General features: G+C 42.4%; 1 protein-coding gene and 1 non-coding gene across 3 annotated transcripts in view; both read left to right on the top strand.

Annotated features, from left to right (window-relative positions):
• Positions 1-12420: 12420 nt before the first annotated feature.
• Positions 12421-12527, top strand: LOC132508437 (U6 spliceosomal RNA). The gene has a single exon (XR_009536576.1). It is a non-coding gene; the product is annotated as a U6 spliceosomal RNA (small nuclear RNA).
• Positions 12528-14433: 1906 nt separating this feature from the next.
• TOX (thymocyte selection associated high mobility group box) overlaps positions 14434-24009 on the top strand; it is a 301076-nt gene continuing 291500 nt past the window's right edge. For both annotated transcript variants that reach the window (XM_060127617.1, XM_060127616.1), the window contains exon 1: positions 14434-14648. In XM_060127617.1, coding sequence (XP_059983600.1) covers positions 14547-14648 — 102 coding nt within the window. In that variant the 5' untranslated portion in view covers positions 14434-14546. The remainder of the gene's footprint in view (positions 14649-24009) is intronic.

The following is a 24009-nucleotide window of genomic DNA, read 5'->3' as shown; positions in this document are numbered from 1 at the left end:
TCTGGAGCAGCAGACCGGCATTCCTCTAAGCAGCCCGGGAGCTAGCGCTCACGGCCATTGGAACTGGATCCCTGCGTGGGCATCCCACAAAGCGCCACAAAGCCGTGGTCAGCGTGGTCATTAGTTTTCATCTGTACAATTCTTTTTCTGTCCGATCAGTTGGCAATGGGTGTTATTTAATCTGATTTGTAGTCACTTTATCCTGCCAGAACCTCACATTCTCAAAATATTTTAGAAAGGAAACTGTACGCGGTTAGTAAAGTAGAAAACCTGCTTAAGATATTTTAAGGGAGGGCTGCTGAGCTGAAAGGAGTTTTCCATCCAGAAGCTGGTGGCGAACTGCACATTGACCTGAAACATTTCCTGGTAAAAGTAAAGTAAACTCAATTGCAAATCAGGAAGAATTGCAGACAATTCAGGAGAATTTTGACACAACTATTAAAGGGCACTGTAAAGCACTTTCTGCTGTTCTGGTTCCCCAGAAAAAACCAAGCCACGAAGGAAAAATAGGTTCAAATACATCCCCAAGGCAGAAGGGATGTTCATGGTTGCTTCATTGCTTCCCTCAGTTTTTTTTCTCATATTCTAAAAATAAATACAACAGTGCTTTCTACTAGAACAAGTGGTTACTTTATTTGGGGACAGATTAAGTTAGTGCTATTTTTTTAGACTCCCTTTTTAAATTTTCAAGTCCCAACACTGAGATTAAAAAGATGTTTTGCAGTTTCCTTGCTTCTTCCAGCTTATCAAAAGCCCAAAGACCCAAAATACCCCCCTGAGTGCTAAGCCAAGTTTATTATAAACCCCCCATCTTTGGCTCCAAATACACCTTTGCCACCTTTTTGAGCCCCTGAGCAGTGTGCAAAAGTCCAAATAGTCTTCCAATTAGGGACACACAATCCAATATTATATAGTAAATTGGATTATATCTGTGTGTATATACATCTGTACAGATGCTGAAAGAATTCAGATAGGCAATAAATGATGTCATAATACAATTATTAAAGGAATGCTCTTAAATAGGTATATGTTCCCACTCTTTGAAACAAGTGTCACAGAAAAATAAAATCATTTTTCATCACACGCTGTCAGGGAAAACAGGCTCAGTATTATCAGGATAATTTTTCTGCTTTAGCGATTAGAGCTAAATTATATAGCTGGACCAACAATTTTGAATACATATTCTGTCTATTGTAGGGATAACAAAGTTATAGGGGCTAAAGTGCAGCAAACTACTCGTGTTCAAGTCCTGGCTCTACCACTGACTGTGATTATGGACTTGTTATAATTATTCTGTCAACACCTAGTGAAGAGAAAACTGCTTGAATTTATTTGACCTCAATTCAGTTAAACAAATAATTACTGAGCCCTTGTTATGTTCAAGAAATTGTGCTTGGCATTGCAGGGGTCTCAGAGATGAACGGGACCCGGTAATACCGCCCCAATAACTTATTGAGAAGGAAGATTGGATAAAATACATAGAGCGGTAACACAAGGTGAAAGAAGAAGAGAAGCCCCGTGAAAGAATCACCAAGAGTTGCTCCAGGAACGAGAGCAGGGAAAGCCCAGATCGAGATGGAAGAACGAGGAGTAGTTTCAGGGAGGCGGTGGCAGTTAAGATAAGAACAGAAGCAAGGGGGTAATGATGCTGACAGGGAGGGAAGGCAGGACACCGCTTAGGAACAAACACACAGAAACCAGAAAAAGTCAGGGCATGTTAAAAGAATATGAAGTGATCTGCTCTGGTAGAAACACAAAACCTGAGAGAATTAAGACTGGAAACAAGCCGGTGTCTGGAATGATGCATGTGGAATTCTTACTTAACTTCAAAAGCAATAAAAATGGGCCACATTCACTGATATGTACCCAGCGCCTATGGAAGCTTCTAGAAAGAGATTAAATACTGGCTTAAACTCTAGATGCAAAGATAGTAAATCAATAGGGAAGCAACCTTATGAGTTTTCTTATGTGAAAATAGCAGACTAAACTTTGAATGGAAATTTATAAATTAATTTACAATTTTTAAGAATGTGTTGGAACTTTATCACATTTTACCAAGTGGCAGCCTCTCTGAAAGACCTTTTATTGCAGGAATTGAAATAATTAAATTGAAGATTCAGTGTACCTTTTCAATCATTTTATTAAAAAACTCTTTCTGGTTTTCTCTGAGGGAGAGATAAACCACAGCTAAGGAAGTGGCTAAATCTTTTTTTAAACTACAGTATTCACCATAAAATATATGACACTATTCCCAAATAACACCTAATAGAAGCTGGTCACATCAAAATAAAAAAAAACTTGCCCTTTCAAAACTAGCTTTTTGTACTCGCTTCTATACCAGATGTTAGAAGTACAGAGATGATTGAGATGTAATCTAGAACAGAAGAAAAAGAGCTTATAAACTAACCATTACAACATGGTAATGAGGGAATACACAGCATGCCCGTGGAGGGGGAAAGCAGGGCTTAACATGGCTTTACGGGGGTAATATTGGCTGTGGGCCTTGGAGGTCATGTGATTATCTGGTACTAGGGATGCTTTTCCTAGCCCGAGTGAGCCGAGGTGCGAATGCTTGAAAGTTAGGCAAGCACTTGGGGCTGTTTGCAGGAGAGTAAACGGTCTGGTGGAGGGTTTGGGGAAATGGTGAAAGCTGTCGAGGTGTTTAATCAGGGAAATGGTGGGCTCAAAGCGTCTTTTAGGTTGACAGTCATGGTGGGTATAAAGACGCTAAATTGTAGGTAAGGGGACCCAGTGGGAGCTACAGCAATGGTCCAGATGAGAAAGGAGAAACAGTGAAAGCCACAGTTAACCATGAGTATTAAGTACAACTATAAAGTGAGACATGGATTCAAAGAAGAAATTATTCATATATGTATTATATTTATCAAGATTTACATGTACATACTGAGCTTGAGTGACTGAAGAAATACGGGCAGACCTGGCCAGTAGACAGTTGGAAATAGGAACCTGGGACGCAGAAAATCGGAAAGGGACATGGATTTGAGAGGAATTGGAAAATGAGTTGTAGTTGAGGCTATGGAAGCAGATGACCATCCAGGAGGGGGTATAGAACAGCTTTTGTGGACTTGGAGCCTAGCGCTGTCTGGCATACAACGATCGTCACGTGGTCTTTGATGAATGGGTGAACTATTGAGTTAGGGAATGGTTTAATGTCTACCATTTGCCCTCTGGAGCATGCTCCTCCTTGGACTCTATGATTCCGTGTTCCTTGATTTCTCTTATTTCTCCATTTCTTGTCATGCTGCTTTCTCTACCTATTCATTCTCTTCATGTGGGTGCTCCCCAGCTGTCTATCCCCAAAGACAAGTAAGGCAGGACCCCTTAGCTCAAAGGCTTCACAATCTAATGGAACCTTTGTAAAGCTCCAAGGAAGTCAAGTAAGGTGAGGAATGAAGAGTGCCCTGGGAAATGGACAGGTATAAATTCAACGGAAATCTTAGGGAGAAGAGTTTCAATAGAAAATATTTCAGGAGCAGAAATCCAGATTGCTGTGGGGTGAAGAAAAAATGAGTGAGGTGAAGAAGAAGAGATGAGGAATTGTTTCAAGAAGTTTAGGAAAATAGGGTGGAAGGAGATAGAGCTATATTTGGAAGAGAAGGCAATGGTAAAAGTTGTTTTGGTTGAAGGAGGGGTGTTGAATGTATGAAAAAGATGAGTGCTCTTTAGACCAAGAACCCAACAAAGCATTAAAAACATTGTCTTTGACCTCAAGGAGCTAACCGTTCATTATAGGAAACAGACAGGTAAATGGACGGTGATGGTAGAGTGTGATAGACGCTATGACCAACTAGGAATGTGAGAGTTGAAGGATCTGTGAAGCCATCCTGAAGAAGATTATGACCTCATGCCTGATCTGAGTCTAAAAGAGAAATAGGAGCTCTTTATGCACAGACCAAGGGAAAGGAGATGCCGGTCAGAGAAAACAGCGGGAAAAACGGCGGAGAAGTATCAAAAACATGAGGGTTACAGGTCATTCGTCATTTTCTCCCAGACTGTGGAATGCATTTTCATTTTATTAATAGCATCTTTTAAGAAGTAAGTATTTACTTTTTCCTGAAATTCATCAAATTGAATTTTGTCCTAGGGAAGCTTTGTCTAATCCAAGTCACAGTTTCATCCAATATTTTCTTGTATTATTTTTATAGTTTTAGCTCTTACATTTAAGTTTGTGCTCTGTTTAGGGTTAAGCTTTGTACATGGTGTGAAGAGTTTATTTTTTGCATATGGATATCCAATTGTTTCAGGAGAAGTTGTTGAAAAAACTATCATTTTCCCACTGAATTACCTTGACACCTTTGTTGAAAATCAATTGACCATGTATTAATGGGTCTATTTCTAGACTTCTATTTTGTTCAGTTGATCTGTATGTCTGTACTTATCATGTGGTCTTCATTATTGTAACTTTAAGTCTTAAAGTAAAGTAGTGTAATTCTTGCAACTTTATGCCTTTTAAAAATTGCTTAGGTCCTTTGCATTTCCATAAAAATTTTGAAATCATCTTATTGCTTTCAACAAAAACTTCTAGGATTTCTACTGGGATTTCATTGAATCTATAGATCATTTTGGGCAGAATGATATCTTAATTATATGAAGGCCCTCATACTATGAACATAGTATAGCTCTCTTTATTTAGGTCTACTTTCATTTCTCCCAGCATTGTTTTGCAAATTTTAGTGCACGGGTTTTATGTATATTTTATGGAATTTGTGTCAAAGTATTTCACATTTTTGATGCTATTATAAATTATTTTTTCAATTTCCAACTGTTTCTTGCTAGCATATAAAAATAGAATTGTTATTTCATACTGACATTTTACCCTACAACCTTGCTAAACTCACTTACTAGTTTAGTAGTTTTTTTATAGATTCTGATAAAGGACTTATATCTAGAACTCATACAACTCATTAACAAGTGGAAAAACAACCCAATCTTACAAAGGCAAAAGCTTTTAGCAGACTCTTCATCAAAAAAGATATATTAGTGGGCTTCCCTGGTGGCGCAGTGGTTAAGAATCCACCTGCCAATGCAGGGTACATGGATTTGAGCCCTGGTCCGGGAAGATCCCACATGCCACGGAGCAACTAAGCCCATGCACCACAACTACTGAAGCCACGCGCCTAGAGCCTGTGCTCCGCAACAAGAGAAGCCACCGCAATGAGAAGCCCGCGCACCACAATGAAGAGTAGCCCCCGCTCACCACAACTAGAGAAAGCCTGCGCGCAGTAACGAAGACCCAATGCAGCCAAAAATAAATAAATAATAAAAATTTTTAAAAACACAAAAAACCTTTCATTAAAAAAAATATATACTAGTGACAAACATATGAAAAGATGTTCAACATCATTAGTGATTAGCGAAATTAAATTTTAAAAATATGATTACAAACCCACTGGAATGGCTAAACTTAAAAAGACTGATAGTGCTAAGTGTTGACAAGGATTGGGGGCAATCAAATCTTGCATACATTCCTGGCAGGAATGAAAAGGGGTATAATCAGTTTGGAAATTTCTTATAAATTTAAACATGCATTTGCCATACAATTTAGCAGTCACATTCCTAGATATTTACCCAAAAGAAATGAACACATACGTCCATACAAGTACCTACCCTTGGATTTTTATAGCAGCTTTATTCATAGTACTTAGAGCTAAAATAAACCCACATGCTCATCACCAATGAATGGATAAACAAAACTGTGTTATATTCATAATGGAATATTACTCAGCAATAAAAAGGAGCACGCTACTAATAGACTTGACAATGTGGATGAATTTCAAACACATTTTACTAAGAGAAAGAAATCAGACATAAAAGACCACATATTGAAAGATTCCATTTATATGACTTTTGGAAAAAACAAAGCTAGAGTGACAAAAATCAGGTCAAGTGTTTCTGGGCACTGGGGATTTGGGGAGAGGATTGACTGCAAAGGGGCCAAGGGAAACTTCTGGACTGATGGAGATGCTCTATATGATTGTGAAGATGGTTCACAAATGTATATATTTCTCAAGCTCATCAAATTGCACATTTAAAATTAGCAGATTTTATTGTAGGTAAATTATTTCTCAGTGGATTTGCTTCAAAAAAAATCATGGTGACTTTAAATTATTACAAGTGCTGGTCCATAATCCCCTATCTGAGACCCTATGGGCCAAATGTGTTTTGAAATTCACAGTTTTTGAATTTTTGAAAGCTTATACAGTATATTAAATAACCCCCCCCACTTGATGCCAGATTTGGGGTAGCACCCCATAATCAAACACAATACTATCTGCAGCAAAACATATAGTCACCAAGTAGGAGCAATAAATTCTATAGAGAGCATCTTGTCAGTTCAGATTAGATGTTGCCTCTAGATCTTGCTGCTGAATATTCCATGAAACAACTTCAAGTTATCGAGCTTTTTGAAGTTCAGAATTGAGATTAAGGGGCTGTAGTCCTGTCTAACCAATTTAGTATTGGCTGTAATTTATAATTCGGGGGTTGATTGTGAGGACGGGAAAAGATTAGGCTGAAGAGATAGGTAGATCACAGAGTGTCACTTTGCACGGTTTAATATTTTCCAGGTGTATTTATAAACCACAACTATGAAAATGGCGCATTAACAAAATCTGAGTAAAAGGAGTAGCCGGGTTACTCCTTTAGTCACAAACTCCTACAACTGCTTATGAAATCCTTACTGTAATGAAAATCCCATTGTCCATAAAATATTATAATACAAATATATCAGAGTCAGCTCCTATATAAAAGCCTTTCAAGAATCCCCAGTCCCTTCACGATGAAGTTCCAGCTTTTAGACAAACTTTCAGGGATCTGATTCCCTCTCCGTGACTCCCATCCCTCTGTCCTAATACCAGGCACCTTAAAAACTACAACATATACCCAGTTGCTTGTTCTGATTGTTCCCAAACTTTTCTTTGTCTTGAAAGCCTCTTTGACTCTGTTTATGCTCTTCTCTCTGTTTAAATGCGCTTTTCTCCATTCTTTCTCTGGTTAATTTCTCTTCTAGAGATTATAGTTGGGTAAAGCAGTATATAGAGGGTATGGGTATATAGAGGGACCTTAATAGTGGTTTCCTTAACTATAAGTGATATTCAACCATAATAATCCAGATGAGGCAACATAGAGAATATAGCACTATTGTAACCCTTCCCAACTTGTCAATAAAGTGGAAGTGTTTACATATTATGACATCCTGAATCTTTACCAATAGCTTCCTAAGTTAAATCTTTCTGAGACCAAGGAAAAATATACAAGTTAAGTTGTCTTCTTTCAAAGAACACTTTTTAGGGACTTGATATATGAGGGCCACCGACCCCATCTAAAGAGATTCTGTCCCTTCCCTCCAGGAGCTTATAATAGAGCATCAAACACATTAACACAGACAGACATGTTGGAATGCCAGTAGGAACAAAATGGAAACATTAAAGCAATACATGGATAGACAGGTAATTGCATTATGTAAAGGTCAAGTATAAGTAGATTTATAGTGGAAGGAAGCAGTGAGTACTTAATCAGGGCAGAGATCAGGAACTACAGGTGGAAACGGGGAAGGTTAAGGGTGAAGAGTCACTTGCCTAATCAAATGGGAGCTGAAGAGTCTCTTGCTGTCTTAAAAATGTGTGATTTTCGAATTAGCGAATTGAAGGCTATGCATTACAATACAGTATAGTGAAGCAGGAGGATTCCTTTTCTTTCATCCTTGGCTCTGAGACCATCCCAAGAGGCCATCTCTATCATTTGAGAGTATCCTTTTTAAAAAGTACCATTCTAAATATATATTAAATATTTTAATTCCTAGCTTTATATCATATCTTAAATTTTGCCTGCAAAATCAGATGTTGCTATTTCTGTTTGTAACCAATGTCCTTGACAATACTCAGGAATGAGAGCTAATGTAAAAGAAAGCATTTTTTAGATTTCAAAGAGCTACAGGAGATGTCTTCGTTCATTTTTTGGATGAACTTTGTCCTAACTAAAATTTATGAGCACGAAACCCTTTAGGTAATTAGAGCTAAGCTCAAACCCTCTGTCCACTGGACCTTTTCTAAGGAAGGAGTATTTCAAGAAGAGGAGGGCTGTCAGTGGGTGCTTAGGTGACTTCACAAATTTTCTCTGGGTGCCGAGATTTTAAAATCTGTCCTAAGGAGAGCCCACACTCCTTTGGCAATACATTCAAGATAGCTGGGGGAAATTATTTTCATGTGTGACTAAATCCTCAGTGCTCTAGAATTACATCCAGTTCTTTATGTCGTATCTTCAGTGGAGGTGTTCTCTGGCCATTTGTCAAAGAACTCTTGAGATACACAATTTGAAGATATCACATTGCCTGTCAGTATTACCCTCTCCGGACACAATTTGAAGATATTACATTGCCTGTCAGTATGACCCTCTCCGGTCTTTTCGTCTTTCTTAAAGGTCTTATTTTCCAATCCTTTAATCATCTCGATGGTCAGAAACGAAGTGCCCTTCCCTCTTTGTCTCGCCGTGGAGGTAGGTGCTGACTAGTTTAAGTCCCATGAGTTATATTGAGATTTTTCTAACCAAGGGCTCCCTTTCTTGTTTAAATCGAAGTGTTGCTGTTGACTCATCATATCTTTTTGAAAAGCAACAATAACAAAACATAGCTTTGAACACATTTTGAAAGAAGACACAGGGTGTACAAGGGAAAGAGAATTCTTTCCTTTGTGCTACTCTGTTTCCCCTTTGGGCCCACTTCATGGGAAAGTAGGAGGCTTGATTACCCATTTTCACCAAAATGTCATTTACCAAGGCAGGAATATTAACTCAGGTAAGCAAAATGCTTGTGCCTTTCATCTCATCAATCCCACACCTCCTCACCTTGCAGTTGACTTTTTATAGAACATTAGTTTGCATTAAAAAAAAAACCCATTTAATTGCATTGGAAAAACACTTCACTGCCACTCTCCAGGCCGATACCATGTTGCAGCTGGTCCTATTTAAGGCATAATTGTAGCCTCCCTCTTCTACAAGGAACTAATTCTGATTTTGAAAGGATTTGTCCTCACAGTTTATCCTGATGAGAGAGGACTGGATTATTGCTGTGTAAAATAGCTGAATAGTCCTATTACAGCTATTATGCCACAAATGTCGTATATTGTTGAAGATCAAAGTACTGTACCACACTCAATGGTACAATGTACAAGCATGGCACACTTTCCATATTATGTAAAAAAATACTGCATTTTATGAGTCATTGAGTACCATGTGAGGTATCCGTGGGCCCTATATCATTTCCTTCAAACTTTCCTCATCATTCTGAAATCCTTTATTTTCTGGTTGAAAGACTTAGAATCTAGTTATTTCTCGCTAGTCTCCCCAGGAAATAAACTTCAGGACTCTGCGTTCTCCTGTTGCATTATATTATGTATTGCATATCAGTCTAGTTTACATTTGAATTACTTTAGAAAAATATTGAATGACTCTGGACAACAGTAAATTCTAACTAGCGAGTTGATAAAATGTAAACCTTTCCCATCAAAACCATTAATGATGTTTTTCAAAACTTTAAAACGTGTAGGACTCCGGGTTGGTTAGGTTCTAAGGAAACAAACAGCTATTTCACCCCATAACCTTGTTAGGAAGGTCAACCTATATACACATGCATAATGAGGTGCCTTAAAACAGAAGGTGGCCCAATGAGGTTCAAATGAATGGTCTGTAAAAAGAACAAGTCTTCTCTTCTACAGGAGAGATTGAGGCATTAGTTTTACTGGAAAGGTCACCCTTAAATAAGAGGCCAGTGAAAGACTGAATATTAATTTAGTTATAAAATATGGCATAATTTGATTTTAGTTTTAAAATTTGGTATTTCAAAATAAATCCCTATGTTTCATTCTCATAGTACATATATAGAGGGAGTCTCCCTCAGAGAAAAACTAACTCCCAAACCTAATAAAAAAGTCCCTCAGGAAGTACCACTTTGTTGTTGAATGATTTTTATAAGACTCTCATCACGGATAGGATGAACTGTCCAGGGGATATTTTCCCTAAAGTAACACATTCTGTATGTAATTTGGAGACATTACTACAAGATTTAGGACTTACCGACATAGTACAAAGAATCAGTAAACATAAAATGTGGTCAAGGAAAACAACTGCAAATTTGAAAACACTACAATTTATGAAACCATAATTAAAATGAAGATGGGTAATGTTCAGGGTACCAAATCAAAGACTAAGTGTGGTTTGTAATTACTGGTTAGGATTTCCAATGTAATTTGTAAAACTAGATGAGACAGTGAAATTAAAGGTAAAGAAACGAGGACCAGGTCTAGGATATAGGAGGCATTTTATATATTGTAGCTATCCATATTATTACATCAATGCAAGTACGGAGATGTTTCCTTCATAGACACATGCTTTCTGGTAATGAGAGTATATAAAGTCCCTAGTTCAGATGACCAAACTGTATTTTGGACCTTATACAATAATTCATTCATGTTTTGTTGCCCAGACCCTACCCTAAATGAATTGAATCAGATTCTATGCAGGAGGACCCCAGGCACAAGTATTTTTCAAAGCTGCTGAGGTGACTCCACTGACCAAACAATGTTGGAAATACTGCTGGATAAGACTCTAAACTCATCTAAAGAAGAAACTGTTTTAAGTAATTTGTTTTTATATGTTAACCTACACACAACATATAGCATAGTGCTTCCCCCTGCCCCCCGTTCATATGGCTTTGTTGAAGAATGTACAAATACATGAATAAATGGACAAATGAGTACATTTAGCTGTGACATAGTTAAATGTTCCAGAAATTGAAAAGTAATATAATGACTCTCTACTATTTTATCTTCCAAAGTAATAAGATATACTCAGAGGTCGAGCTATTCAAATTCCCCCAAGTTTTTCTTGGTAGAAGTGCACCCATTCAATACGTGATAGGTCTCGGGTGGAGCATTGTAAAGAGAGTATTTTTTCCGATTACACCGAGATGACCCTCACGGTCTACTCTCTATGTATGAGGGATTGGAGTTAAGGATTTTTAAATTTTTTACCAACAGCTCACATTCCCACGTGAGTTGGGTAAAACTCGGCCCTCCTCCTGTGTTTCTCCTTTGCTCTTACGCTACTAGTATACTCAACACTTCTGACACCAGATGTGTGGGTTTTCTCCACATCAGGCAATTCTGTGACACCAGCTGAATGTCCTGCAATTGAACTCAACTGTGACACTATCTACCCGCAGATAACATCAGATCCCACGGGATAAGGGCTCATTCTCACAAGACTGCCCCCCCCCCCACCAAACACACGCACACTTCAGATACCAATTGCAAGTCTAGGTTGTTACCTGTGCTTCTGACCGATCAGCTATAAATCAGAGGTTCCCATGGCCCCCTCCTCGGGTTTGATTAATTCTCTGGAGTGGCCCACAGAACTCAGGAAAACAGTTGACTACTGTTTACCAGTTGAATATGTAAGGGTATAACAAAGGATATAGAGGAACAAACGGATGCAAGAGCTACAGAGGGCAAGGTACCTGGGAAGGGGCACAGAGCTGCTATGCCCTCTCCAGGGCCACCACTTTCCCAGCACCTCCACTGTTCACCAACCCAGAAGCTCTCTGAACCCCGTACTTTTGGGATTTTTATGGAGACATCATCACACAGGCATGACTGATCATTCGCACCATTTTCATCTCCACTCTCCACTGACCTTCAGGGGCTACTCTCCATATATGAGTGATTGGAGTGAAGAGCTTTTTTATCAACGGTTCACATTCTTACCCATAACACCACGCCACGCACACACAAACACATCATTTTGACTCTACACACTGCACGTGGATTTTCCCTCGAGACAGAGGAAAGTGGTAAGTCTGTGGAGCAAAGTGGAGACATCGTTATCTTCCCCCAGGTGTCAAGATGTTGATGATAACATTGTTTCCGCCCTGAACTATTTCATCTTCTGATGTTCACAAGCCCATCGAACAGAAATCAATTACAGATGCTAAGGAAGTTTTTAAAAATCCAATTTTGAAGAGATGTAATACGATGGTAATAAATGCTGGATCGCTGACAGAAATTTAAGCTTAGAAATGTTTAATTTAAACCTAAAAGTTTTTTTTTTAAATCATGGAAGAAAATGCATATAGGCACATTTTAGCATCTACAATTGAAATTTGAACACTGATGTTACAAACCACAAAACTTCATTTAAATTTTATTATAAAGACCTTTATTTAAAGAAAGAACATATTTTCTACTTATTTTGTGCCTTGAATGATCTGGAAATATGGAGGCTCTTCTGAATCCAGTGGGGAAAAATTATTTTTTCTTACACTTCTCTCTCCCTACACCAATCTGCACCATGTTAATCTGGAGGTAAGGAGAAAGCTGGATTCTTGCCACTTATAAAAATGATGAGGGTGTGCTCGCTTCGGCAGCACATATACTAAAATTGGAACGATACAGAGAAGATTAGCATGGCCCCTGCGCAAGGATGACACGCAAATTCGTGAAGCGTTCCATATTTTTTTATAAAGCAATTATACTCCGATAAAGATGTTTAAAAAAAATGATGAAGGGAAGAAAGAAAACCATGGCTTACAAGAAAACGGCTGTAAGAAGTATAAAGCAATGCTTAACAAAATGTTCCTAAAGGAGCCATGTATAGACGCCCAGTGATGTTCATTTTATCATTCCTTATACTGTCCTCATAGATTTTCTTTCAGATCTCTCTGCTTGTACGTGACTGATGCTCTCAATTGCAGAGGAAGCAACATAGCTATGGGAAAGTTATACGGAGCAGTTGGCAATCAACGTGCACTAGAAGGCTGTGCCCGGTGGTGAAATGTTATTAGTATCCTTCTTGGCGCCAGAAACAAGTGGAACAGATGAAGTATTTCCAGGCTTCTTTGTAGGGCCTTGGGTCCAGTGTTCGGGGCTGCTCCCTCCTGGGAGAGGAACTATCGCCCACTCCTGTTGGAGTTCCCACCAAGGACAGAGCCTCGGGAATAAATCTGTTGGACAGCGGCCAAGATCCGCCAAACTTTCCAACCACCAGGAGACACGAAGTTCCAAGTTTCCGGGTTTGAGAAGTAAGGCGGGAAAACGTGACTGGAGCTTTCCTCGTCCCACTTACGGAACAGAGAAATAGGGAGGCTGATTCCAGGTCTTCCGTGGACCTCCAAGAGAATTACTGGGCTTCCAACTAGAAAAGGACAAGAATCCAGTAATGGGCAATTAGCAAGCCCACGTGTTTTCCCTCTAGCCCAATCTTGTGTGCTGATCATTGTTTTTCTATTTACCCTTTGAACTACCCCTGTGGTCTTTGCGAGTCCTTAAGGCAGCCCTAGCCTTCGCAAACCCTCCTGGGGGACAGAGATCACGGGGAGGGGAGGGCTGGAGGCGGGAGCGAGCAGCAGGAGAGGGGAGACCCTTCCAGCCCATCCACACCCTGCAGTCCTTTCGCGTCCCTGGGACAGTGGCCCACTCTCAGCACGCAGAGGGTTGGCGCTCCCTGAGGGCTCCCAGCCCCGAGAGCGGCGCTGCCCGGAAAAGTCACCTCCACCAGAAAGTGGGAATAGGGCTGGGGGAGCAGACAGCGGGGTGGGGAACGACCGCGCCGCGGGAGGTGCGGGACGCAGAGAAAGAGGTGGGGACGGCCGCGGAGGGGGCGGTGGGAGCGGGGTGGGGCCGGGGCGGGGCCGGGGGCGGGGCTGCGGGGCGGGCTGCGCCACAGCGCCCCCTGGCTGCGCGCTCCCCGCCGTGCCCCGCGGTCGCAGCTGGCTCGGGCTCGCCGGCCCCTTTGTGTGCGACGCGCTGGCCCGGAGGAGCGTGGCCCGGGCGCAGCGGAGGGTCCCCGGGGTCCCGCCGCCTCGGCCCGGGCCCGGCAGCGCTCTCCTCCTCCTCCTCCTTCGCTCCACCCTCCGCCGGCCCCCGGCCCCGAGCGGCCGCCATTGGGCCGCGAGCAGCCCGCGTCGTGCCGCGCACTCCACCCCGCCCGGCCCCGGGCGCTCACAAGCCCCCACCTCCCGCCCCGTCTCCTTCTCCAGTCCTCCCCCCATCCCAGGCCTCCAAGGTGGAGAAAATAAACTCAAAGCAGAGCAACTCAGAGACTCCAATAAAACGCCCAGTACCTAGAGCCCGAGCGCTAGCGCGTGTGCCGGGCGGCGAGGGGCGCGGGAGGCGGGGATGGGGGGGCGGGCGGGGGGGACAATGAGCGCATGAAGTTACCTGCCCGGCGGCGGCGGCGGCAGCGGCGGCGGCGGGGCCGGGAGGCGGCGGCGGCGGCGGAGCAGGCTGCGCGCTCGGCGCCGACGGGTGCGCGCCGCGGCTTGGGGGAGAGTTGAGCGCTTCCCCCCCCCTTTTCTTTTTCTTTTTTTTTTTTTTTTCTCCTCTTCTTCTTAAACAAACCACAAACGGATGTGAGGGAAGGAAGGTGTTTCTCTTACTCCTGAGTCCAGACACCTCTCTCTGTTCCGTCTAAGCTTGTTTTGCTGGACACTTTTTTGAAGAAGGCAAAGAAAAGGAGTTGCTTGATGTGAAAGTGAAATGGACGTAAGATTTTATCCACCTCCAGCCCAGCCCGCCGCTGCGCCCGACGCTCCCTGTCTGGGACCTTCTCCCTGCCTGGACCCCTACTATTGCAACAAGGTGAATGCTCTGCTTTTGTTTCCACCGTGTTCTGAGTGCTCGGTCCCGGGAGGGGGGCGGCGGCGGCGAGCCCGCTGGGCGGCCGGGCGGTCGGTCGTCCGAGGCCGGTCCCGGGCGCGCTCGGCTCGCAGCCCGCGGCTGCCCTGCGTGCCCTCGGGGAGTAAATATTGCGGAGCCGCTCCCGGGCTTTGCCCGGCCCCCGCGATGGTGCGGAAAGTGACACGATTTGCTCGATCCTTTCCTTCCTGCTGTTCGCGACTAAGGCTCCCTGCCTAGGTTTGCCGGGGGGGTGTTGAAAAAAATTAGGAAAGAACGGTGGAATACTTTGGGGGTGTGTCTGGGGTCCGGGAACACAGACAGAGAGTGGGAGAATTCCGTTTATTTTCTGGTTTCCCCTTCTCCCTCCCTCCCTGCTCTCCCGGCGGTGGGGGCTCGTGGCACCGCTTCCCCGCCCGGGATTAGTTGCCAGGGGAGCCGCCGGGAGTCGGGGTGCCGGGACCCGGGAGACGCCCCCGCCCCCCGCCGGGCACAGCGCTCCGCAACGCTTTTGTTTTCCCGAACCGGTCCGGGCGCCGGCCTGCGGGCCGGGGTGCCGCCGGGGCGCCGGGGCCGGGGGACAGCTCCCGCCCAGGGGTGCGCGCAGAAACAGCAAGTTTGTTAGGAGCCGGGCGAGCGCGTCGCGTTCACGTCCAAAGCTGCCTCCCTCGGCGCGGGGCTGGAGCAGGTCCCGGGCTGGGCTATGCTCACAGCCCGGTGACCCCAGGTGCCGAGGCCGCGGGGGCCCGGGGCGAGGCGGGCCATGAGGGTGACCGGGCTACCGAGGAGGTCCGCTCGTCCGAAGGATGCAGCAGTCAGGGCGTACGTAGGGAGGGGGTGACTCTCGGGGTTCCTCGAACTCTCAGCCCGCGGAGGGAGAACGCGCGGGGACCAGACTCCGAGAGCAGCCGCAGGTCCACGGCTGTCCTAGCCTCGGGCTTTTTGGACGTGTCTAAGCAGTCCCGCCCGGTGAACGTGGCGGGGAGAATGGAGTTCTCTGAGACTCAGGGCGAGACGTTTAGACGCCCAGTTCCCGCTCCGTGGTAACCCTGTCAGATACTCCCAGCCCCTGCAAGCAATTCCGTGTCGGCCCCTCGATGAATTCCGCTGGATAAATCGTTGGGACTAGTAACATTTGCCTGGTGGCGAGTCATCATCAAACAGCTTTTTTACGCGATACAGAGGTATTTAGCGCGCTGCATCCTCAGCCCCCGGGCTCCCCATCACGCAACGAACTCGCAACTCCGAGTCTTGGTCAGTCGACACACACACACACACACACACACACACACACACACACACACACACACACACACACACACACACACACACACACACACACACACACACACACAGAGCTGTGAGTTATATCACCCCGTGGAGAAACTCCCCGATGCCGTGTGTACAGTGCAAAACCCAGGAAAAGGGATGTGCATGTGTTGATGTTTAGGCAAGTTAGAAACCAGGGAAATCTAGTCTTGTGCAAGGCAGAAAGGCTTTTCATCCTGCAGGAAGGGGCCCTTTTAACTAGGGGCAAGTTGGAAGGCATGGGTAACTTTGGCCAGAGAAGTTGGCGTGATGAAGTTTCATTATTTGTTGGTAATACAGTCTGTTTTGCCTTAATGAGCAGGTCTTTTGTGTTTGCAACATTTTATTTTTGCTTATAACACTACTACTACTAACAATAATAATAAAGTAGCAGTCTTATCTTGGATGGTAAAGACATATTCCGCAGTAGTAATTGGAACCAAAAGGTCAGAAACATTTTGGCAATGAAACTGGACAAATCCTATTAAATTTATCAGTGATTTTAGGCTCCAAAAAGAAGGTAATGACTTGGATACACATTTCACTCGTCATTTTTGTGATAGTAGGGTCAGATTTAATTTAAAAGTTAAATGCTTTGGAAAATCAAGAATTACTCCAATATATTAAATCATTTTCCAATTAAGTGCTTTAAATAATTTTAGTGGGTTGTGCTGTGAATTGAATAAATTAATTTAGAAAGTCTTCAGAATTTCTTTACTAGCTCATTGAAGTTCCTTTTAAGTCACCCGGTGTATGAGGAGCAAACTGTTCTTTTAAAATGCAAATTAGCCACCCTTTCTATAGACTAGATGCAAGTCTTCTACTTTACTTATCCAGGGAATAATGGATTTTTAAAGATGCACAGTCATAAGATACACTTCTAATAGTAGGAAGAGACTTCATGGAAATGTTTCTCACAGGATGTCTGCTCCTGCCTTTCTCTGGGTAGCAGTCTAACAAATATATTTGTCACTGATCCCAGCTTATATTCAGTGTACTGAGTAGGTTTGCTAGGCCCCAGAAAACCCGGGCACTAGTGTTTTCTACTCCATCATGATTAGCATTGGCACAAAATTTCTGTCCAACTCCACAGTTTCAGTTGCTTAGAATGTAGTCAACCAGAATTCATTTTTACCGTGACTCAGGTAGATCTGCAGGGATCTGAAAGGTGGGCAGAAGTTTGAAAGAGGTGAAATAAGAAATCTGTATCCACATTTAGTAAAAACAAGTTGGACCTGACTTCTCCCAGAGAGAGGAGACTGCAAAGTAAACCTTGTCTCTTTCAGAGGTGTCACGAATACGTAGTTTATTACAAGAAACAGTCACTCTGTCAGGTTATTTGTTTTCAGTAGGATGATAAGATCATAAATTACTAATTGTCTTTATTTAAAATCTGTCAACACTGTACTAAAGTCAGTGTGCTGAATCCCAGAGGAACCAGTATCTCTCTGTGCTGCAGCAGCACACAGTTGTAACTAGTTTCTCCAGTGACATTTTTTTCAATGTCAGAAGAGACCCTAATCCAGAAAATGAATATCCCCTTCCTGAAGCTTTTCTAAACTAAAATGAGGTTGTTTCACTTTGCTGACATTTTCCAGCACTGCTGCTCTATAGATTTTGCCAAAACACTACTTACATTGTTCAGTTAATAAACTCTGTGGGAGGAATTTTTTGGAAAACAGTTTAATTTAGTATCGCTCTATCGTAAGAGCACATTACGTTATGAGCACATCACTATGCAAACTGGCCTCCATTTTCACATAGCCCATTGCAGGAGAAAAGTGAGAACAATGCAACAATGCTGGTTATGGCAACTGTGCGAGGCATCTCTTATACAAACAGCCAGAACGGATGGCACGTTGCTGTATATAGGTCAGCCTTTGAAATAGCAGTGTAGCTCATAGACTGGACAGAAACATGTAGGCTGGAAGTAACAGTGGTCACCTCTGGCAACTTAAAGCATGGCTATATTTCAGACATTGAGAGATGGGTACCACACTGGAGTTTCATCTAATTAAGGCCATCTTAAGTAACAGTGTATCCCTTAATTGAGCTGAATGTTACCAAAAGAAATTGGATTATAGGAGCTCACAATTGGAGTCCAGTAGTAAAATAGAGTCCTCTTTTTTGGTTCTAGTTGAAGATGTCAGAGCATCAGTTTAAATATATACCCACAGAGTAATAACAGTTCCTTTCAGTTTCTTAGTGCAGTGTCATTTCTGAAGATTGTTTTCACTGATTTTATGCTAAATTGGGACAAAGAAGTGGCACTTTTTCATTTTTGCAATGATATGATGTGTTCAGTTATTGCTCAGTATCTGCCCACAGAAGGAGTAGTAATACAATTATGTTATGACATGGCTAATGACAGGGATGCTGACCTCTGCCAGCAGTGGGAGAGGAAATAATGGTCTTTACTGTTCTCAGCGGTTGCTTTTGTGGAATCAGGTCCTGAATCTTTCTTTGGTTGATTTAGACACAAGGAAGTTCAAAACACAAACCCATACTGGCTATATACAGAGTGAAGAATAATGGGCGTTTGGAATATTGGGCTTTTATCATTGAAATGAGGGAGGACAGTGTATAATCTTTTCACATAAACATAGGAGGAAGGACCTATTTGTGATGAACTCTGCGTTAAAATGTCAGGGCTAACATTAGACATTTGATAACTTCTGAGAAAAACAAGATTTATTATCATCTCTGCAAAATCTCCTTCGAGTTTATTTTCCTATTTAGAGTATTACGTATTGTACTTCAATGGGGCAAAACTCATCCTATCTAAAATACAGGATTTGCAAGCACATTAGGATGGAGTCATTATTTCTACTTCAATAAATGTAAGAAAAAGGAGGAGGCGGAAGGGGAGGGTTATAAGCAATCTAGAGCATCATGCTTGATTAGCTCTCCACCCACCCCCATAACTTCTAGGACTTTGGGAAATTCATAGTCAATACTCTGAACATCGTTAGTGTAATTAAAACTCCCGTGGGAGTGTTATTAAGCTGGCATCTTTCATAAGTTTTGAGGTCTTTAAGTATGTTTTAAATAAATTTATAGGTAAGAGCGTAAGTCGAGCAATCATATGGTTTTGGCCACTAAATCAGATAGCATACAAAACCCTCAAATGTAGCTATCTTGACTTTGTGGGATACTTCAGTGTCATAAACTCCAATTTTAAATGTCTATGCAACAATTACAGTTTTGAGCTTTGGAGCTCATGATGTTATTTCTAACGTGCTCGCATGGTTTAGCGTTCTCACAGTTTATCGTACGTGTTAGAAGTTACTGAGTGATGATACTAAGGAACGTTTTGATATTTTGCTTCGTTGGAAAAACTAAACTGATATTTCAATATGATCTTAGTTGCTTGTTGCAGTTTTTCTTAAATGACATGATTGCAAGGGCTTAGAACAGAGGAAAGAAGTAAGGTACTTGAACCTGAAAGAAGTAAGGAAAGGTCCAAGTTTAAGAATGGTTTTCTTGGTACCAAAACTGGGTCTCCAATGTGGGTTTTGGTGTGTGGAACTATTTCTTGTGGGCATACTTTTTTTGTGTGATGGGCTCAATTCAAGAAAGGGATGGGGGCTTCCCTGGTGGCGCAGTGGTTGAGAGTCCGCCTGCCGATGCAGGGGACACGGGTTGGTGCCCCGGTCCAGGAGGATCCCACATGCCGCGGAGCGGCTGGGCCCGTGAGCCATGGCCACTGAGCCTGCGCGTCCAGAGCCTGTGCTCCGCAACGGGAGAGGCCACAACAGTGAGAGGCCCGCGTACCGCAAAAAAATAAAAAAAATAAAAAGAAAGGGTTGGGTTAGAGAATTGGGGTAGGGATGAGAATCCTATTTAGCTATGAAGGATGACTTATTCTGCTGCTTCCCAGCATTGTGCTAACTTCCTAGAAAGTTGAAAAGACCCTGGGGATATTTCTCAGCTATTGGAGATCCCCCTGCCCTGCTGGAAGCCTGCCCTCAGCAGCTGCTCTGCCTGTGCGTCTGGTGCCTCTTGCCTCCCTCCTTTTCACCCCCTTCCCAAACACCCCCAATCCTGGAACGACTCCCCCTCCCCTGCTTTTCTCCTTCCCAGTCTGGGTCTGAACCTGGGCGGTGTGCACTTCCGAACCTGAAGCCCTCCCTCTCCTCAGATGCTTGACTCACCATCGTGGCTGTCTTGGCCGCCATGCTTTTCTACTTGCCATCATTGTTATCATAACCGTGTTAACAAATCCGTTCTTCCTCCAGTACCTGACCTTCTTCGGGGTAAGGAAGTTGGAATCTGCCAGTCCTCAGGCCCATATCCATTTCTTAAAATCCTGAACTAGGCTACTCTCCTTTTCCCCATCTGAATGAATGACATTGGAGCCTAGAATAATAGACTAAGAAAACATAGACTAAGACATGATGCTGAGAGGAAAACCATGGTGGGTATTTCTAAGCTCTTATAGTTCACCTCTCCCCGCACATGTTATGCAGTGTATTTAGAGCTTGAAATCAGCTCCTTGAACATCCCCTATCGGTGAAAAATCTTTATTTAGCCTCTAAAATAGTATGAAAGTGGGACTGTGATCTCCTGATGTTTAGTTGCACGTAGTAAGTTAGCTGAGTTACACTTACAGTGAGTATGTGGGTTGGCCTATGTATGTGTTCTTATCAGAATATGCATAGATGACTAAGATGGGAATAGTTGGAAATGCAGAACCTATTTAACTAATTACTTTTATCATCCTACATCTTAGCTTATCCAAACGTGAATCTCAGGGTTTCTGGGAAGTCATAAGGTAGAATATTTAACTTACACCTCAAGGTAAATTAAATATAGTTATCATGACTTCATTAAATGTTATTAACATTTACATTTTAAAAATATTATCAGTTGTTTAAGATAAAAGTTATACTGTATACAACCAAATCTAAGAATCTAAAATGTATACCTTTAGGAGAAAACAAGGTTGTGGTAAACCGTTGTTAATAAATACTGTGGCCCCCAAAACCATAACTATAATCTTGCCTGCAAGAAGCTTCCACATGAAGCATCTAAATGTTTGAAAGCTGCCTTGTTTAAACTGAATTTAAAATTTTAACATGGGGAATATTTACTTTTACCAATTTTGAAGATATTTTTTCTCTTATTTACTTCCACTTTGATGTTATTGATATCCAGTCGGCTCTCCATATCTGCAGGTTCTACATCTGCAAGTTAACCAACCTTGGATGGAAAATATTTGGGGAAAAAATTTCCAGAAAGTTTCAGAAAGCAAAACTTGAATTTGCCGCGCACCAGCAGCAACTATTTACATATCATTTACATAGTATTTACAACTATTAGCATAGCATTTACATTATATTCGGTATTATAAGTAATCCAGAGATGATTTAAAGTATAGGAGAGGATGTATGTAGGTTATATGCAAATACTACACCACTTTATATAAGGGACTTGAGAAACCTCAGATTTGGGTATCTGAGGGGAGTCCTGGAACCAGTCCCCAGAGGATGCCCAAGAGCAAGTGTATTTTCAGTTGATCTTTTCTTTGAAGGTGCACTTTCCATAGTCAGATAGCTTTTGTTCTCCATTGGTTGATAGGGCCAGCTGTAGACAGTGAATTTTTTTTTTTTTTTTCCGGTACGCGGGCCTCTCAATGTTGTGGCCTCTCCCGTTGCGGAGCACAGGCTCCGGACGTGCAGGCTCAGCGGCCATGGCTCACGGGCCCAGCCGCTCCGCGGCATGTGGGATCTTCCCGGACCGGGGCACGAACCCGTGTCCCCTGCATCGGCAGGCGGACTCTCAACCACTGCGCCGCCAGGGAAGCCCTAGACAGTGAATTTTTTAAATGGACTGTCCCGCTAGGAAAGCAGAGCACCAGGAGGCTACAGGTTACATCGGCCCTGATGAATTTGAGCATTTTTTTGTTTTAAACCATGCATGCCAAGTTTCATCCCGAAGAGTAATTTCTCATTAAAAACAGTGGAGTTATAAACTGCTTAGAAATGTGGTTTATAATGGAAGTGCCAAAAGCCTGTTAATTTTAGCAGTTCTTCTGTAATACTTTGAGACATGGAATTCACATTAACCTGAATGAGACTTTCCTGGTTATAACATTTTCCTCCCTATAGCATTCATTTTGAAAATGGGAACATTATATTGCTCTGTGCCTGGATGTTGATGGTGTGGCAGAAAAGATCAGAGGAGGGATGATGCCAGAAAGAAGCCCCCTGCTCTATCACTGGAGGAGGTGCTGATATCTTCCCAGATCTCTTTAGTTTGAATAGGCAAGTAAGGCAAGTTTCCCTTCCTTGATTAAAAAGTTTACTTTTAAAATCTATTTTCAGATTTCCATTGTACTTATGAAACATCATCATTGATTTATATTTATAATAACAAAGGTCATGAAACCAATGTCACTGTTAATGCTTTTCTGTTTGTCCATTTTTCACTTTGGAGTTTTTAATGGTTCTGCATTAGCCAGGTGTTTATTGTTTTTCATTCCTGAGTTACGTGCTTTGATGAAACTGTCTTGAAAGGACTCCTAAACAAACTAGGGCCATGGCTGGCTGATAAGAAGCTTTGCTAGTGGCCAAGAAAATATAAAATGTTTTGAGTTACTATGTGACTTGTAAGTTACAGGTATCTGATCTACAATTGTAACACTATCAGCTACTGCATGGAATACTTTTCCATTAAAGTCTTTGAGCCCCTATCTGGAAGTTACCTAGTCAGAGAAATTGGTGTGTGTGTGTGTGTGTGTGTGTGTGTGTGTGTGTGTGTGTGTGTGTGTGTGTGTGTGTGTGTGTGTGTGTGTGTGTGTGTGTGTGTGTGTGTGTGTGTGTGTTGGGTGAGCATGTGTTTTTCTGTGTTTCTCATGGTCCTGGATATATTCTGCCCATAGATGCATGAGAATGTATCATAAATGGCAGAATCTCTCAACGTGTACAACAACAACAAAGGCAATCATACTGGTCAGTAGGAATGCCTCATTACCACTCCTTTTTAAGAAGTGTAGCCATATTTCACATGAGATGATGCTTTTCACAATGCTAGGGCTTTAATTGGGCAAATTATACCTTAATAAGACTAAAGAACTGGATCTTTTCTGAGGAACACCTAGGCCTTTCTGAAGAAAAGACTCTTCTTGAAGATTTCATATAAAAACTGGGGCTCTTGAACCTGTGTTAACTTACCCCCTGGGCAAAATAAATATAACCCTGAAAGGATATGATTCCCTTCCGCTCTATTTCCCATTCTCTTAAGAAGCCTGACTGTTTGATGTCTGGTAAAAGTTCTGAAACTAAAACCTGTAATCCACCTGTGTCCCAATCTGCCATGTATCCACAGGAGGAAATAATTAATGTTTGTATCAAAGCACCTTTATGAGAATCAAGGAGTCAGCACAGGTAGATTATTTAGCAATCACACGAGGAAAGATGTTCAAAAATTCAAACAGTGGTAGGCCTTAGAAAAATACCATCTTCTCAGTCCATTTCTTCTATTTCTGCTACCTTACTGAAATGAATGTGTCTTCCAAAGTCGTAGACTAGTGATTCTTTCAGGAAAGGAGTGAAAAGAATAACCTTTCTAGAGGGTCCAAGGTGAATTGGGGAAAATGGGGTGTGTGTAGCTACACAGGTAGCCTGTAATCTCCCTCTCTCAGATACTGATAAGCCCCCAGGGGGCGTCTTTTTCCCTTTCTGCATTGCGAGTCAGTGCACCTAATGAGAGATGCTAGGATGGAAGCTGTTGCCTATGATGCTGTGTAAGAAGATGAAATAAAGTTGAGACTACCTGCTCCAGAGGGAAATGCCCTCTTGTAGTTCCTGACTTCAGGCAAGCAAGCTTGCCCCTCACCACCTTCCTCTGATATATGGGTCAGAGATGGGAAATATAATGTGCAAGATTAATTAAAGAATGGACCAACTGGGTCTAAAGATAGTCCAATTACATTGAAAGCATATCTGCGCACCACCTGAATTCCTTAAGTCCTTTAACTCAGTTAAATGGGTAATTTGAAAAACGATGGGTAAAG

Source organism: Lagenorhynchus albirostris, chromosome 17, assembly GCF_949774975.1.
Source record: "Lagenorhynchus albirostris chromosome 17, mLagAlb1.1, whole genome shotgun sequence".
NCBI classification, from domain to species: Eukaryota; Metazoa; Chordata; class Mammalia; order Artiodactyla; family Delphinidae; genus Lagenorhynchus; species Lagenorhynchus albirostris.
The sequence above is the reverse complement of the archived record's forward strand: the minus strand, read 5'-3'. Positions and strand labels throughout refer to the sequence as shown.